Source organism: Prinia subflava, chromosome 1 (assembly GCF_021018805.1).
Source record: "Prinia subflava isolate CZ2003 ecotype Zambia chromosome 1, Cam_Psub_1.2, whole genome shotgun sequence".
Classification (NCBI taxonomy): Eukaryota; Metazoa; Chordata; class Aves; order Passeriformes; family Cisticolidae; genus Prinia; species Prinia subflava.
This window is the reverse complement of record NC_086247.1, coordinates 109,710,123-109,727,871: the sequence shown is the minus strand read 5'-3', so window position 1 is coordinate 109,727,871 and position 17,749 is coordinate 109,710,123. Positions and strand designations below refer to the sequence as shown.

Here is a 17,749-nt window from a genome sequence, read left to right as displayed (position 1 = left end):
TCAGCAACCAGAGAAAGGCCATCATCATCTTGCCAGCTTGGGCAAATGGGCTCCAGAACCTGTCCCAAGGCACTCACACAAGGGGTATGGGGTGAGGCTGTTGAGGCTGTGGAAATCATTCCCATATCTTGTGCTTCAGAGGGCTGATGCTGTGAATCTGCAAGGGACAGAGTTGGTGCCATCCTCTTGCCCATCACCCTTTGGCTTTGCCCTGAATTTTTGTGAAACCCCTTCTAGAGAACATGAGGGTTTGCATATCCAAAAGAAGCCTGGCTGGCAATAAGGCACCGGAAATGTAGAGACTGTACTGCTGTGCCAGGTACTGCTGCTGGGACCCAGGCAGCAGCTGAACTGAAGAGGAGGCAGAGAAGAGGCAGCTGGAGGGATTATCACTTGTGTAGATCTGTCCAGGACACAATAAATTGCAAATGCTGACACAAATAATGATGAAACAGGTTCCTCAGGTGTAAAGATTGTGCAATTGCACTGCACGTAGTATCTTTATTACAAAACTTAAAATATGGTGATATCTTGTAGAAACAAATAGAAGAAAACAAAAAGCTTCAGGAAACCATTGCATTTATCTAACAATATTTGTACATAAATAAGTATATATGTGTATATATACGGGTATATGTATGTGTATTTGTGTATATATACACACATGGCAAGTATAGATATGCATGTATATGTACATACCTCTGTATAATATAGATACATATAGATATATCTATAGGAATGGGTAGCCATTCACACATATAAAATCAGTCATTCCAGGTTGAAACAGTAACTGGAATGTCAACCCCAGCCGCCTGCTCAAGAGCAGTGACCACACTGGCACACCTGTATTCAGTTCAAAAATGTTCAAAAATGTTCAGAAACTCCCCTGATGGAGATGTGTGACAGCTCACATGCACTATTTTTTCCACTTTTCAGCCTTTTGCCTGGTAACAATTTCTCTATCCATTCCTACAGCACTCATTCATTCCCATAGAGATTGTTCCTTGACATCCACAGCATCATTTCTAAGCTACAGCTTCAAACTCTTCCAGCCAAGAAGCTACAAGCCCTGGTAGCAAATGGGGAGCCAGGATTATACCTAGATAATAATTCACATTGATTTTACCAAAACACATGGACAGCATTTATTTCTTGGTTGCTTATCCAATTACTTACTCACTAAGCTCTTTTGGGGTGGAAGCAATGCTCATATCTGCCAACTGGGAGCCAGGCTCTGGCATGACACCCTAAACTTGGGCACCATTTCCCCTCCAAAGAGCAGGTTCCCACTCCTGCCACAAGTCCCATCCTTGCTCACACCACCAACACACCCTGGTGAGATGAGGGAAGGAGTGGCCAAGTGTCCAGGGTTTGGAAACATAAACAGTTCTTTTCAGTACTGAGTCTGAAGGGGGGAGGATATGTTTCTAAGGTACCTCTCCATGCTGCTCTGGGAGTGTGGGAGTCTGCTGTTAATTTCACAAAGCAAGCAAGGCAGGATATGCTGAGGGGAAGGGAGGATGGTGCTAAAAAAACAAAAACAACCAAACCAACTCTAAAAAGTGAGAACACCAAAAGTAACCACAATAAAAGCAAAATCAAGCAGCTGCTTCCACTTTTCATGTCCTAAAAAGTTGCTCAAACAGTCCATGCCTGTGGATGCCTGGTTGAAGATATCTCCATTTCAGATCCCCTGTCCAGGATGATAGTTTTGGACTTGTAGTTCTACAAGACAGTGCCAACAGAAGACAACTGTGAGGACTTTGTGTGCAGAGAGGAGTGCTTGTCCAGGCTGTGCCCACTGAAAGCCCCTTTGCAGTTTGACAGAAAACATGCAGATTTTTTGAAAGCATCAAGGAGGTGCTTCTTGAACTTCTCACCCACAAAAGCATAGATGACTGGGTTGAGGCAGCAGTGGACAAAGGAGAGTGCCTCAGTGAGCTCTATGGCTAGGTCTAGCCTTTGGCTTATCTGGCAGTCATCGATGATGGACATGTTCCTCAGAGAGTCCAAAAACAGCACAATGTTGACAGGGGTCCAGGAGAGAAAGAAGACAATGACAACAATAAAAACCACTTTTATTGCTCTGTACTTGTTCTTAGTATGTAACTTCTGCAGGTTTTTCAAGATGCTGTGATAGCAGAAAATGAGCACAACAGCAGGGATTAGCCATCCCAGGATGTTGGCTTCAAAATTACTGAAAGTCTTCCAGCCATTGTTGCCATGAGGATAGTGAGGGAGGCACTTAATCTGGTTATTGTCATTCACTTCCTGGAAAAAAAGTAGGTCTGGCACTGATGCTAAAATGGCAACTGTCCAAACGACCAGACTGGTGGTAAAGCCAATGGCAGTTGTCCGAATACCTTGGACATGGAGGGAGTGGACTATGGCCAAGTACCTGTCGATGCTCATGATGGTTATGAAGAAGACATTGCTGTAGAAACCAATGAAGTAAACTGAGCTGATGATTTTACACAGGGCATTTCCGAAAGTCCACTGGCTCACAAGGGAGTACTGAACCAAGAAGGGCAGGGAGAATACCAAGAGGAGGTCAGAGACAGTCAGATTCAGCAGATACACATCAGTCATGGTCTTGATTTTCATGAAGACTGTCAGAATCCAAAGAACCAAGGCATTTCCCATGAGGCCAGTCACAAACAGTAGGGAGTATAGCACTGGAAATAAGGTAGATGCAAATGCTGGAATACCTTCAGGATGACAGATGATGTGTAGCTCTGAGTAGTCGAAGGCATATTCGTAGGCTGCAGATGAGTTAGGTGTTGGTGATGTGTAAGTCACCTGTCCAAGGATAATGAAACTCATATGAGCCAAATCCCACATTAATAGATATCCCAGGCAAGAGTCAGCTCACACCAAGCTGCATGAGGACAAAACAGATGTGCCACAGCAGTGGTATAAGATGCAAAAGAGGAATGAACATGAGTGGCTGGCCATCCCCTGCAAGGCCCGGGATGAGATCCTTGGGTCAGAGGAGATCAAGGAAAATGCAGCTGTCCTGGAAGAGGTTACCAGCATCCTCCTGCTGGCTCCATGTGGGGCCATGGCCCATGCCCGAGTCCAGGTGGGGTACTGAGGCCAGAGACAGGGAGCACCCTCAAACCAGCAACAACATTGGCATGGCCAGGAGGCTGAGAGCCCCTGATATGGATTTTGGGCTCCTATTTTATGTTTCTTTCTGAAAAAAGAAAGGGAGCAGGGCCCAGGGAGAAACTGACATGTTAACACTCATCTCCTAAAAGCTTTGTTTCCAGTTAGCTGAGTGCCAGAAATGGGATGCACCAGCAGCAGTGACATGCCCCCTTCCTGCTCACCAGCCCCTTGCAGCTTGCTCACCCTTGAGCAGCAGCCACCACATCCCTGGGCAGTACCTGGGACAGCAAACAATTAAAGAAGATGGATAGCAACATCCCTGTCAGGATGTCCTCCATAGGACATTCCTAGCACTACCTCTGCCCTCAAGGCCAGTCTTCTTCCACAAGCACAGTCTCATCAGCTAAAGATATTTTTACCCTCTGTTTTGGTTTCTTTCCAGAGAACAACAATAGCACTGATTTTTTCTAAATGCCCATCATCCCCACCAGTACTGTGTCCCCATAGGGACTGGACCTCCAAGATGTGCTACTGGTCCCAGCTTGCAGGAGAGCAACCCAGCAGGAAGTGACTCACCAGTATGTCCTCAGAGCCACTGCTGCCCAGCAGGTGTGTGAAATTCTGCTCCATAATCCAGCACTGCGTCTGAAAGAGCGTAAAATCTGTCTTTATATCATGTATTTTTGAGAAGCAGGCCTTATACATACCTTTGCATATATAGGCCAGCAATATTTACCTCAGCTTACGCTGCAATGCCAAGTCCCAGGTAAGATCCTTACTGTAGCAGGACAGTCCTAAATCAGCTTTTTCTGTGTGTCCTGTGTTACATTAAAGATGTATGAAACCCTAAGCCAGTGAGTTCAGCCTCTGTACTTAACACCTACAGAACGGAAATGTCAGCTTTATCTTCTGTATGATCACAAAGTTTTCATTTTGAGCACTTATCTTCTTCAGTGGAAAAGACCTGCAATTTCCTCTACGTCTTTGAAGTGTTCCTGCCTCCCACCTCTCCCACCTGCATGCCCTGTCCCACCTGCTGCCCGTGCTCTGCAGTTCCAGTGTCTAGAAGACAGAAAGTAGTGGTGTCTCTCCTCTCCTCTCCTCTCCTCTCCTCTCCTCTCCTCTCCTCTCCTCTCCTCTCCTCTCCTCTCCTCTCCTCTCCTCTCCTCTCCTCTCCTCTCCTCTCCTCTCCTCTCCTCTCCTCTCCTCTCCTCTCCTCTCCTCTCCTCTCCTCTCCTCTCCTCTCCTCTCCTCTCCTCTCCTCTCCTCTCCTCTCCTCTCCTCTCCTCTCCTCTCCTCTCCTCTCCTCTCCTCTCCTCTCCTCTCCTCTCCTCTCCTCTCCTCTCCTCTCCTCTCCTCTCCTCTCCTCTCCTCTCCTCTCCTCTCCTCTCCTCTCCTCTCCTCTCCTCTCCTCTCCTCTCCTCTCCTCTCCTCTCCTCTCCTCTCCTCTCCTCTCCTCTCCTCTCCTCTCCTCTCCTCTCCTCTCCTCCCCTCCCCTCCCCTCCCCTCCCCTCTCCTCCCCTCCCCTCCCCTCCCCTCCCCTCCCCTCCCCTCCCCTCCCCTCCCCTCCCCTCCCCTCCCCTCCCCTCCCCTCCCCTCCCCTCCCCTCCCCTCCCCTCCCCTCCCCTCCCCTCCCCTCCCCTCCCCTCCCTTCCTCCTGTACCCACCCAAGCATGGACAGGAATACCTAAGGGAAATGATCACAGAATCATAGCCGTTTCGGTTGGAAAAGGCACTTAAGATCACTGAGTCCAAGTGTAATCCTAACACTGCAGTGTTGGATTCAGTGATCTTAAATGTACAGTACATTTGAACCTTTCCTCCCAGAACATGCACACTGCAGGATGCTCTCACAGATTAACACTAAAATAAAGCCCTGAACAGAACTGAATTCCCACAAACTCTACCCCATACCTACTGTGACCTCATCCAGACCCAACACAGCTTCCACCCCACAGCCGTCTCTGATCTTCCCCAAAACACAAGATACACGGGAAAGAACAGCACTACTGAGCAACAGGCAACATGTGAAATGTGTGTTATCTCCTTAAATACTGCTGCTTCTCACTAGAGCTTGGTGCCATTACTGAAATTCAGACAAGTCACATCACCTTTTTGTTCAATTTTGAACAAACAGCACCTCATTGTGCATCAGTCCATAGATGTGCTGCTAGAGATCTCCATGTGGAATGGTCGGTTGTCTTTCTCAAACCCTTTGGATGTCCACCTTCACCTGCCATCACTCCGAAGGCAGAGGGATAAATTTTTGGGAACCAAGAAAATCTGCAGCTATCGCGTGTATGGCAGTGGATGGCTTTTCTTGGCCGTGCTGGGCAGTGTGACATTAGGGCTAAGTTTTACTTGTGAGTCAAACCATGACAGACAAGCTCTGCTGGGTATTAATTCTTAAAATACCCGAAACTAGGAATTAAATCCAGAAACAAACAAATTCTTCTGTTACAGGCAGTGTTACTGGCAGTTGCTGGCACTGTTGAAGCTTGATCTCCACTTCCCTTACATGGGTTTAAAACAGCACTTACAACTCTGTTGGTTCTAAAGTGGCAAAAAATACCATCAGGAATTATTCAGTGTGGAAAAAGATGTGTCCGCCAAATGGTAATTTGGCAGTTCCGTGCTTCTCCTCTTTAATCTTCTAAATAGAGATGACGGGCTATCCGAGCACAAGGACAGTGACATGAAGGGACGCGGCTCCCTCTGCTGGGCATTCCCGCAGAATTCAGGCACATCCCAGCGGAAATGTGTGTAACCAGTGGTCCTGCTTCACCTCCTCATAAACCATGAGGCTTGTGTTAAGGAAGAAAACGCTTCCACAGCAAGATAAGAACCCGGAGACTGCTGTTGCTGCCAGGGTTTCATGCTGGATGAGCTCTTTCTTGGGATGCATGCCATTTGGCCAATATTGCTGCAGCCTGTTTTGCTTTGGAAAACTACAAAAATGTCAATTGTTGCTCCACCCAAAGATACGGAGGGAGAGGATCTAGCCACACCATCCACAGCTCCATATGGAAACATTTCAAATGCATAACAGGAGTTTGTCGGCCTTACTAGAGTTATGCTCCCTCCTCTAAACAATCTACTTACCCAGTCCCATCAGAACAGCCAGAAACACGCCAAAAGAAATAGCCAAAGGGGCTTTTTCAAAATGGCACGCATATCCCAGACAGCTTTCTTGTAGAATCAATTGGATAACAGATCATGATGCATTGGGTTTACATGGGAAGTTTTTGGTACCAAGGGGGCTGCAGGGCTGCCTTCTGTGAGAAGATGCCAGAATCTGTCCCTGTGGTGGTAGCAGCCAGTTCCAGCTGACTCCAAGACAGCCCTGCCACCGGCCAAAGCTGAGCCAGCTGGTGATATTGGTAGTGCCTCTGTGATTCAGAAACATTGTGCAACAGCAGCTGTGAGAGAGTGAGAATATGTGAGAGAAACGCCCTGCAGAGTCCACAGCCAGTGAAGATGGAGGGGAAGGAGGAGCTCCAGGCAGTGGACCAGAGATTCCCATGCAGGCTGGGATGATGCATGTTGTCCCTGTGCTGGTGCACAGTGGAGCAAGATGTGAGGTAGGGGAAGAAGCACCAGGAGGGAAGGGGACGAGCTGATCTTCTTTTCCACGAGTCAGCAGGCAAAGTCAGTTAATGAAATAAAAGGCAGCCACTCACCCAAGGAGGGAACCACCTAACAAGAGAGGAGCTTGCCAAAGGGAGTCCATAATGAAGTGCTTTTGTTAGCCTGTGTGTTACTTTTTCTCAGAGAAGTATGTTCTCCCTTTCTTCAGGGGCTGCCATGAGGCAAAGCAAGCACAGAAGAGGAAGTGGTTTGTGCATAATGGCTACTGCTGCACACAGGTTCTTCCTTCTAGGAGCATGACGTTCTGGATTTGTCATTCCTTACTTGGCCATGGCACAGCAAGCAGGCAATTCTTAGGAAAGCAGTTTGCCAAAGTCATAACTTGCTCCTCCCAGTTCCTCCAGTTTTGCTGTTGATAAGCAGTGTCTGGCTCTGCAGGCACAGCAAAGCTACAGTCTGTGGGCTGGCACAGGTCTAATATTGAAACACTTCATTTTGGTGCCTCCCTTCATCAATGCTCTGGAAAGCCAGCCTTCCTCTGCTCTGGGCCCAGGATACGGATGAGCAAGTGGAAACACTAGCAATAGAGGTAAGAACGTGTCAGTGTGTGTCTCCGTTTCTGAACTACAGGGGATCCATAGGAAGCTGGTTTTGTGGGGAAGTGGGAGGTGCGAACTCAGGGAAGACATAAAAGCCGTCAGTGATGAACTGACTCTTCCCACTGCCCAGGTCTGACAGGGCACGCTGGGGCTCAGTTGCTGGATACAGCACACAGAGCTGGAATATAGAGTACAGTTCTGGTGTCCACAACTTCAGGCCATAAAACTGTTAGAGAAAGTCCAGATGAGGCCACAAAGTTGATCAGAGGACTTTGGAGCACCTGCTCTGTGAAGACAGGCTGAGAGCACTGGTGCTGCTCAGCCTGGAGAAGAAAATATTGTGTGGAGAGCCCACAGCAGCCTTCCAGTGTCTGGAGGCGCCCTACGGGGAAGCCAGAGAGGGACTCTTCATCAGGAACTGCAGTGACAGGACTGGGAGTAGTGGGCATAAATTGAAAGAGAGGAAATTTAGGTTAGACATTAGGAAGACTTTTTTTCTGTGAGGATGGCGAGACAACGGAACATGTTATCCAAAGAAGCTGTCGGTGCCCCACCCCGGCAATGTTCAAAGCCACACTGGATGGAGCCTTGAGCAATGTGGTCTAGCGGGAATTGTCCCTCCCCGCGGGAGAGGGGCTGGGCACAGATGAACTTCAAAGATCCATTTCAACACCTTGAAGTTCTACGATTCTATGCAGAACGTCCAAAAGCCGTGACAAACACGCGATCCGGGGGCAGAGGCGGCTGGAGGGGAGCCGGCTGCGGGCTGCTGGCCGCCGCTCGGCCCGGCACCGTGCCCGGCGGCCGGGGCAGAGGCAGGCCGCGGCGGGCGAAGGGCCACGGGAGCCGCATGCGCCGGCGGGGCGGTGCTCCGGAGCGGGGCTGGCTCGGCGCTGGGCCTCGCCGCCGCCCGCCGCGCTCGGGGGCTGCGGGCGGCGCTGGGATGCCGGGCCGGGAGACGGAGGTACGGCCGCGCCGGGCCGGGCCGCTGCGCCGCGCCCTCCTCGCTGGCTCTGCCGAGGAGAGCCTGGGGGCAGCGCCCCGGTGGGAGCTGAGGGGGGCCCCTTGCGACCCTCACGCTGCCGCGTGTTCCGGGACAGCGGGGGAACGCGGGGAAGGGTCCGGCCCCGTGACGGTGCGTCCGGGCGGACTCGGGGGAACCACTGCTGGCTTGGAGTGTGCCTCACGCTGCTTCTCGTCCGTCCGTGCTTTCTAATCTGTCGTCATTCTGCCGCGCCGGGGGGCGCAGAAACTCGTTCTCCATTAGCAAACACCGTTATATGTTTATAATGATAAAATACACTCCCGAAACGCTAAGGAATCTTCAGCCTGCCGTGGGCTTTGTGCCTCCCGCCTTATTATTATTTCCCGAGAAGTGCCGGCAAGCGGCAGCCGCTGTGCATGGCGAAGGCAGCCTGAGCCGAGCAGGCCGTGCGGGGCTCGGGGCGCGTTTGGGGCAGGGCTGGGTCTGGGCACCTTCCCCGCCTGTGTGGGGCACCTTCCCCACCTGTGTGGGGCACCTTCCCCGCCTGTGTGGGGCACCTTCCCCGCCTGTGTGGGGCACCGTGGTGTGCAGGGCGGGAGGGAAGGCTGGAGGCGCTGCCGGCGGAGCTGGGACTGCGGCAAAGGTACGGGCAGGTGGGGGGGGAAGGGGACACCTCTTTCCTTTGCCGTGGCAAAGGGTAATTATATGGCTGCTGGTACATTTGATGTTCAGAAAACTCTTTCCAACCACAGAATTTCGAGGATTTTCTGGAACAATGTCCCAGAAAAAGCAGAGGGACCAAAAAACACAAATAAAACTTGATCTGCCCAGAAAAGGTCTGGAAAAGCTTCTTGTGGCCTAGGCAGCTGTCCTTAGCATCTGGGGTCAGCTCACCTTCCATTCTATAACATGCAACATATCAGCTGCAGTATTTCCTTTTGTACCATTCTTAATTAAATGCCTATTTAGAGTTCTGTTCTTCCTGTTCCAGATGCATCCAGTCCTAAAGGCCTTTGTGTGCGGCTCCATCAGTGGCACTTGTTCCACGCTGCTCTTCCAACCCCTTGACCTGCTGAAAACCCGCCTGCAAACTCTGCAGCCTGCTGTGGATAGGTGAGAGGAGGGGGATGTGTCTGCCTGGGGGCCCTGGAGGTGCTCTGCCATGGGCTTCTGCCTTGTTTGCTGGCTGGGGCCTGGAGTTCAGAGTTGTAATTTGAGAAATCAGTCTTTCTAAAAGAGGAGCTATGTTTTTATATTATGGAGAAGGATTGTTATTTTGCTCCAGAAGAGCAAAAAGGTTTGTGGTTGTTAATGCTACTGGAATAACTTGTAACCTCGATATTTGTTCTTATCTGAGAGACTGGTGTTTGCTGGAGTGGCTGCCATGCAGTTTCATGGGGTATCCTCTGCCTGAAAAAAATCCTGTATGGTTGTCAGATAATTTTTCATATGGGCATCTTGGTGTAGTCAACCTACAATCTGCTGCTGCTAACAAAGGGAATGAGCAACTAAAAATGCTAAGAGGTTTTACAAGTTGTGAGATGCAGAAGGTGATGGAGAAGCCCTAGAAAGAGAGACCAAGAAAAGCAGACTGAGATGAGGAAGAGCACCTTAGAGGTGCTGAGTTAATGCACAGAGATACGAGTGAAAGGGGTGGCTGTGGAGTACATCTGGTAAGGAGCAGAAGCAGGTGATTTCTTCAGTTCCTGTCTTGTCTTTCTTTCAGGTCTGGTCGTGCTGGGATGGTAACACTGCTCTTTAGGGTTGTTCGTACTGAGAGTATTCTGGGGCTCTGGAAAGGTGTCTCTCCAGTAAGTGGCTGGTTTAACCCTGACTTGTAAAAATAAGTAGATAAGTAAACTTACTGTTTATTGCTAATTATGTCTGCTTGAATTTAAATAGCCAGCTCTTGTATAATTATGAATGAAACCACATGATTTAGATTACATCCTATTTTAAGGAGTTAATGTTGTGAATTTCACTGATTTGGTTATGGCAATTCTGAGCAGCTGAACAATTGAATACTTTTACAAATGTAGTGTGGCAGCTGCAGGAACTTCATTTTGGTTTGGAATATCTTGTTCCTTGAGAACTGCCATTGAGGAATGCATTAAATCCTGGCATCATTTGAATAATTTGTCTGTCAGTGCCATAAATGATTTCTACCTTATCTTCTTTCCTCAGCATGTTAGCTTTAGTGGTATTTTTGTCTTCTACAAAGCTTCCTGTCAAGCTGAACAGCCTCAGGAATGTTCTGTAGTATATTTTGTCTTACGTAAGCTTCTTTCTTCATCTGCTTCTGTTTCTCCTGAAGTCCTTTGCAAGATGTATTCCTGGGGTTGGGATTTACTTCAGCACTTTGTACGTGATGAAGCAAAAGTTTCTTGTGGACCGTTCACCCACAGCCCTGGAGAATGTCTTTCTGGGTGCCACTGCTCGTGCAGTTTCTGGGATTTGCATGTTGCCAGTGACTGTAGTGAAGACCCGATATGAGGTATGATTTTCCAATTGGTCCCCTGTTAATGGTGTCACACACCTCCCTTGCAATGCAAAATAAATCCTTCTGCCTGGAGAAAGTTGCTGCTACTTGGGTACAGCCAGGAATGTAGTCCTGATTTCATCTCAGTTCACACATTGTGCAGGAAATGATATTTAGGCAAGAAGATGAAATAGAATTCGCCCTAAGATTTATAAGTTTCAGTTGTGTACAATGTTTGTGTAGCATCTTTTGTATGTTAGCTTCTTGAAGGATTCTTTTAAAGGCTGAGGTAGATGAAACCCAGTTTTTGCCTTGGGTTGTCCTCTGTGTTGCCATCTTGGATATCACATTAAGTTCACACTACCATTTGTTTGGATATTATATCCTAAGGGTGTGAGTAGAGCTCCTCAACCTGTGCTGGCACGTGGATGACTGACCCTTGTCTGCCCTTGCAGAGTGGAAGATTTGGCTATGGGAGTGTGTATGGAGCCCTGAAGAGTATCTATCAGACCGAAGGGGCTCGTGGCATGTTCAGTGGGCTCACGGCAACGCTGCTGCGGGATGCGCCCTTCTCTGGCATCTACCTGATGTTCTACACACAGACCAAAAACCTCACACCTCAGGGTGAGGCTGAGTGTTGGAGTGGAAAATGTTCCTCTTCTCAGATGTTGCCCTGCAGTTCTCAGCCTCCATGCTCTGCTTGTGCCCCCCACCTCAGAAGTTAAATTAGTCTCCTGTAGGGTGTTGGGTCACACACTTGCATTTGCCTGTGGAGAACTGTAGACCTGTAGTTGAGGTCAGTGCAGAAATGGAGACTGGCCCTAAATTGACTGATTGTCTTTATGAAGACTGAGGCATAAGTGGCTTAGTGAACAGTGGAAAGACAGGGTATCTAAAGCACTGCTTGCTGCTTCTGCTTGTCCTGCATACTGCTCAGTTTCCATTAACTGGGGCTTCTCTGATATTGGAACTCACTGTCTGTACAATCTTTTCTGTTTCTCTGTCAAATTTAGTTCCCCAGCAAATGAGGCTTTTCAACAGTGCTAACTTTTCACTAGTAGCCACTTTTCCCCTTTCCCCTTTTCCCCTTTCACTTTTGAGAGGTTTCTCTAGCTGCATGGATTATAACTTCTCTTAGGCTCTGATGCTGATTTAATCATTCAGTAGCTTTCACTTTGTCATGCAGCATGAGTGTTCCTGGCCTGAATGGTGTCTGAGTGCGTTCCCTTTGCTCTGTTGCAGACCGGCTGGATCCAGTGCTCATGCCCTTGCTGAATTTTGGCTGTGGGATCTTTGCGGGAGTCTTGGCCTCTCTGGTAACGCAGCCTGCTGATGTCATCAAAACACACATGCAGCTGTCACCCCAAAAGTACCACAGGACAAGCCAGGCTATTGCCTTTATCTACAAGGTGAGGTGAATCCCTTCTGACATCCACAATCACATCCTCAATTCTGATCCCCTTGCTCAAAGGACAGCCATGCTGAGGAAGTTGTTGCCCTTTAAAGGAGGTGAACAAGTGTCAGTGCTTCATCTGCTCTTCCAGTTGGACAACTCAGTGTCAGCATTTTCAAGGTGATGAAGGGGGTCCTGCTGTGGTAGACCAAGACTATAGTGTGCAGTGCGAAATGCTGGTTTCAGATACAAAGCAGCTACAAAATAATAATTTGCTCTTTAGACATGAGAAGAGAAATAAATGCCCAGGTCTTTATCCCAGGAATGGGATTGAGAAGTAGTCAAAGCCCACCTTTCCCTTCCTGCTGTCAGAAGGGCAGATCTTGGCAGATTCACTCTGTTTCCATTTTGAACTTTATTCCTAAGCAGTAATCTGTTTATTTGTGTATGCATTTTTATGTACCTTTTTTTCTCTTTTTTAATTTTTTTATTTCAGTACTTAGAAATCTCAGGTTTTTACAGAATAGCTAAGAGACTTTTGTAAATATGAAGCTCTAAAACAAAGACTAGTCATTTTCCTGTAGTGTCTGGAAATGATTACACTGTTGCCTTCTCTTTGCTGGACTTGAGTGTGGCTTTCCTCATTTGGGTTCCCCATCCTGGCCTTCCTTTTTCCAGTCACTGCTCCTCCTGCTTTCCTGGGTAGCCCTGCAATAGTGCTGTGCTACAGGTTCTTTCTAAACACTAAACAGTATTTAAGCCCGGGTCCTTCAGAGACTGATCTGGGTCTGAACTGAAATGCATCCTGTGCTCTTCCATGTAATGAATGATGAGAAATTAAAACCCTCTAGGCAGAGTGGGATGAATTGCTGTTTCTCCTGTTGCAGGACTTTGGGCTGGTTGGCTTTTTCCGAGGCAGTGTGCCCCGCGTCCTCAGGCGCACTCTGATGGCAGCAATGGCATGGACGGTGTATGAACAGATGATGGAAAAAATGGGCTTGAAGTCCTGACTGAGCTGCACGAGAAAGGACCAGCTTCACTCCTTCTCCCGCTTGCTGTGATCAACTGGCACTGAGAAGTTCCCAGTTCCACAGAGAAATAAGCCTTCCTCAGCCAGGAGGAAGAAAGCCCTTCTGAGACAGGGGATTAGGCCTTTTGGCAAGTAGAGGAAAGGAAGGATTGGATCTTTGTGTTGTTTGATCAATGCATTCCAGAAGGACTGCACTTGCAGACTGCCACGAGAAATGGCAGGGTTTTTCCTGGTTACTGGCCTGGCTACTATGCTGAGAAGCCCCTTTTAAAAATAACTCTGTGCTCACCACCTTTATGCAATGAGACAGTATTAGAGCAAGAGTGTTTGAGGAGAAAACAGTGGTGACAGAACCTGCCAGCCTGTTCCTTGTTGGCGTGACCAGAAAGGCCACAGTGACCACCATCTGGTATAGATCCTCCTTCCTCATATGCTTTATTCTCACAGGGGAGCACTGGGCCTTGGTGTGTCTCGTAATGCTTGTATTGCAGGAGTGGGTGGAAGAGAAATGGAGTGCAGGGGAAAAGCTACAAGCATGGTCTCTGCCATCACTTTTGTACTGTGGGTGATTGCAGAGAGAGTAACTGGGACCTCCCTGCTGTGTTATGTGTTATTATGTGATTGAGCAGCTGAACAGTCTTGAAATGTTCTTCTGCCTCTACCGCAGAGTTTGCACAGGAATTAAGAAGCATAAGGCACTTTAGAATTGATTGCTACCAAAGTTCTTCTTGTTCTTTGAAAAAAAAAATGCTGCTGGTCTAACTATAGCAGGAATGTGGGTTTTGTTGGTTTTTTTAATGTAGTTGTCATAGTAGAGATTTATTTGCTTCCTATTCCTTATTTGTTAATCCCTGATCAACACCCTCAGTGTGAACTGGTCCTTAGATGTAGCTTTTAGGGCCATGGCTCATAATACCTAAGTGTATCATAGAAACAGGTGTAGCTACTGGCACTTCAGATTTCCCTTAAAAACATTGCTGATTGCATGTGGAGTATGTTTTGGTTTGGAAAGAAAAGGTTGCTCTTTCTGTAAGCTTTCTCCAAAGTTTGAGCCCTGTGGGTGCTTGGTAGCAACCTTTAATTCCCTTAGGGCTCCACACAGACTCTTCACATTTTCCTGGCTGATCCTTTTCTCTTATCAGGTAGTCCATGTTCGAGTATGCATGAGTTTAAATACACTTTTCATCCTCTGTGCCTTCTTACTCTTTCCTGCTGTGTTACTCACAGTGTGTGCCAGGTGCAGCCTGCTCCCCTCTTCACTTGTGCCTCTGTGATGGGTTGGGTCCCTCGCAGCTTTGTTAGCATAGCCATGAAGCTGGTGTGGAAGTGTGCATCCTGTTCTGTAGTGTGCCTTGTAGAAAACTTAGCTTTGGCTTTTATTTTCTTAAATATCTAGGGATATGGCAATTCACTTCAGAACCAGAGCACCTGTCTCTGTGAAGATAGGACAGTGTAGCTGTGCTACACCAGTGCTGCTTACCTGTTGTTCATAAATTTAAGAGTGTATTTTGGACAATGACTGCCTGCCCTGGCAACATCCCGAGTGTGAGAGCAGAGGGGATGTGGGTTGTTAAAGGTGTTCATTACCAGATTTCAACTCCGAGAAGGCTTGATGACTGATGTAAAAGTTGAGTGAAGTGTAAGAAGACAGGCTGGAGGCTTGGAAAGTGCTGCCTGTTTTCAGACTCAGCCCGTCTCTGAGGGGAGGCTGGTGCTCTGCAGTGCAGGAGTCTCCAGGAATGGTGGTGGAGGGTTCTGGATGCACATGTTGACGTGTCAGCAATAGAGCACTGCATCAAATCAGGCATGTGGCACATTATTTTCTAGATCCTAAACGGGAACACCTTCTGCCCTTTGTGACCAGAGTCACTGAGTGTGAGAGTGTATGAAACCTTGGTAACTGCACATCCTGCTTGTTTACTGTCCTGAGCACTACTGACACAGAGAGCTAGAGAACCAAGTCTAGGATTGCTGACCTGGCAGAATAAGATGGCAATTACATGAGCTACCTCATTTGTCCTTTATTCCCCTTTGTATGGAATCAAACCAACATTGTGCCAGGAGCCTGAATTTATTTTGGGCTTTATAAATCCGGTGTGCGAGTTGGATCTGTTGATCATTCTGGGCTGTGGTAGCCAAGGGCAGTGTGCGGGATCACCTGAAAGGTGCTTCACACATATTTTGTTCCTGGTTTAGCAGCAGCAAAACAATGTGCAACCTGTGCAGGCAGAAACTTAAGCTCTTAGAAATGAGGCAGGCAAGTGAAGAATGCAAGGTAATCTGGAATTAAGTAAGGTCCTCATCAGAAACCTGAATTTCAGGAACACTTTGGTGGCTTTTATGTCCCTGTACTCCTGTCTGGTGGTCAAGTAATAAAGGAAGAAGTAGAGAATTTATTCCCATGTGCTAATGTTTTAAGGTCTTCTGTGGGATTGTTTGTTTGTTTAAAATCTGGAATCAGACCTAAAGCAGTGTTAGCTTTTTCTTTGGGAAAGTTTTTCCATTCTGCTTTGGTGCTTTGTTATTGGAGTAGAGTGAAAAATTGTATGGTTTTGGGCTTGTGGATTAACCTGGGCTCTTCTGAGTTTAAGAAATAGAGAATCTAAACTGCACTGTGTTTCATCTGCCATTGGTGCTGCAAATCCAAAAGCTTATCTACCTGTGAGTTGGGGAGAATGAATTCTGTGGGGCAAGCTTATTTGTTTCTCATTGTTATTTCTTTTGTCGAGTGTCATGTATGGGGGAAGGGAAAGCCTGAAGTTCTGCTTCACTCTGTTCTGAAAGCTTTAGCACATGGTCAGGCATAAGACTGTTTCTCAGCTCTGATCCTTACTGTCCTTCACCCTTTTCCCCTCTTCAAAAACATGCTGTTTGTGAAGTGAATTATTGAAGTTACTCCTTGATAGCTATAGCAAGTCAAGACAATCAAATGCATGGACTTAAAGTTTAGATGTATTCCCCTTGAGGTTTAATGCTTCTACTTAACAATGTATTGTCACTGTACAGCCTAAAGGTAAAGTAAATCAAAAGATCTGGACAGAGGTGCTTAATCGTCTACGTGCATCATGCCAGCAATTCAACACTAACAATCTTGTCAGATGATGATTTCCAAAACCATCTTAGCTTGGATTCCAGAGACAGTGGTATTCTCCCTCTGTGCACTTCAGGATTGCAGTTGGATCCCTCTTGGACTGACCTCTGTTGCTGCCAGTGCAGTGTCACTGATCGGGCACTGCCTCTGCTTGCCCCTGCAGCTGTGGCTAAGAACGCAGCTGGCTGGCATGTTGAGGCAGGCAGTGTTTAAGTGCGTTGTAAGGACACCAGAGAAACAGTCTGATTATTCATGCTTTAGAAACTTTATGTTTCTACTCTTCCTGTGTGATGATTTGTTTGTTGGTTTGTTTTTTGTTTTTTTTCTTCTTGGTGTCTTAAACAGAACTGGAGCTTTGGAACATTGGATAGCTTTGGTATTGTGAGTGCTTATGTGTCTATATAAAATATTTATGTGAAAAGGTGTATTATATGTTTCTATTAAAAACTAGTTGCTAAAATGAAGGATGTAATCTCATCAGTGTTTCTTTAAAAAAAACACAAACAAGCACCAAACCGATTAAATGCAACAAGGGATTGGATGGAAGAGAGGCTTAAGAAAGCAAAAGAACTTTCCCAAGAGGACAGGTCTGTTGCACGTGTTCAGAGCCCATAAAAGGCAAGGAATATTCTCTTTTTCTGTGGTGTATAGTATGCACAGGTTGTACTAGTACAATCTAAATCAGCTTCGCTTAAATGGAAAGAACACACACTATTGGGGAATGTTGTGTCTTACACAGCTTCCTCTGCCTGCCTGCTGTGTGTAAAGACAGATGGCTATTGAATCCCTGTACTAGCTGCTGAAATACCTGCCTTCGGGACAGTGGGGTTTTAAGCTCTCTGGGGAGAAATTGTTTTTAGTCTCCTGCTGGTCAGGTTTTTGCTTCTCAGGCAGTCCAATCTCAGCAGGACGTCAGAAATTGTGCCTGGGACACAACTGTCTCCTGCAAGGCATAATGCAAGGGGATGCTGGGTTGCTGGGATCTCCTCTTGCTCTCACAGTATGGTCCTGGGATTCAGCAGCAGGCAGGTTGTGCTAAACTAACCAGTGTTGATCCTGAGGTGTGCATCTTCCAGATGTGAAGATCCCAAGCCTCTTTTTTTGTCTTGCTTAGATGATACATTCTCACATGGAGAAATTTTCGTGGAGGGTTATCTGTGTGTAACAGACCCTACCAGACAGTGCTGAGGTGCAGCCTTGTGCCAGCTGAACCTGAATGGCTTGTGCAGGTTCCTGATAGCAAGTTAAGCCTGGGATAATGCCTGCTCCTGCACACGGGGCTCCCCAGAGCCCTCCTGCTGCCTTGGAGAACCACCTCATATGTAGTGGGTGTTGCTGTCCGTGCTGCTGACAGCTGCCCCAGCTGTGAGAAGAGATAGCAGACAAGCTCCCCAGCCCTTCTGGGTAGTAGAACATGGGGAAGATTGCAAGTTTAAAGGCACTGTGGTGTTAACAAAACATTGAGTTACAGAT

General features: G+C 47.5%; 2 protein-coding genes across 6 annotated transcripts; one reads left to right on the top strand and one right to left on the bottom strand.

Annotated features, from left to right (window-relative positions):
- Nucleotides 1-494: 494 nt before the first annotated feature.
- Nucleotides 495-3,982, bottom strand: LOC134562840 (C-C chemokine receptor type 8-like). Of its 2 annotated transcripts, XM_063420425.1 has the most exons (3): nt 3,848-3,982; nt 3,688-3,756; nt 495-2,799 (listed from the first exon to the last, which is right to left on the bottom strand). In XM_063420425.1, exons 2-3 carry the CDS (start codon nt 3,739-3,741, stop codon nt 1,726-1,728), a joined length of 1,128 nt encoding a protein of 375 aa, XP_063276495.1. In that variant the 5' UTR covers nt 3,742-3,756; nt 3,848-3,982; the 3' UTR covers nt 495-1,725. The 2 variants fall into 2 exon arrangements, with proteins under 2 accessions (XP_063276495.1, XP_063276484.1); XM_063420414.1 differs by having other exon boundaries at nt 3,688-3,952.
- Nucleotides 3,983-7,145: 3,163 nt separating this feature from the next.
- Nucleotides 7,146-16,764, top strand: SLC25A38 (solute carrier family 25 member 38). 4 transcript variants are annotated; one of them, XM_063407408.1, is made up of 7 exons: nt 7,146-7,288; nt 9,275-9,396; nt 10,010-10,094; nt 10,598-10,777; nt 11,218-11,386; nt 12,005-12,171; nt 13,043-16,763. In XM_063407408.1, the coding sequence occupies exons 1-7, from the start codon at nt 7,214-7,216 to the stop codon at nt 13,163-13,165; spliced, it is 921 nt and encodes a 306-aa protein (XP_063263478.1). In that variant the 5' UTR covers nt 7,146-7,213; the 3' UTR covers nt 13,166-16,763. The 4 variants fall into 4 exon arrangements, with proteins under 4 accessions (XP_063263478.1, XP_063263459.1, XP_063263487.1 ...); XM_063407389.1 differs by lacking the exon at nt 7,146-7,288 and adding an exon at nt 7,879-8,262 and having other exon boundaries at nt 13,043-16,764; XM_063407417.1 differs by lacking the exon at nt 7,146-7,288 and adding an exon at nt 8,282-8,433.
- Nucleotides 16,765-17,749: the final 985 nt, after the last annotated feature.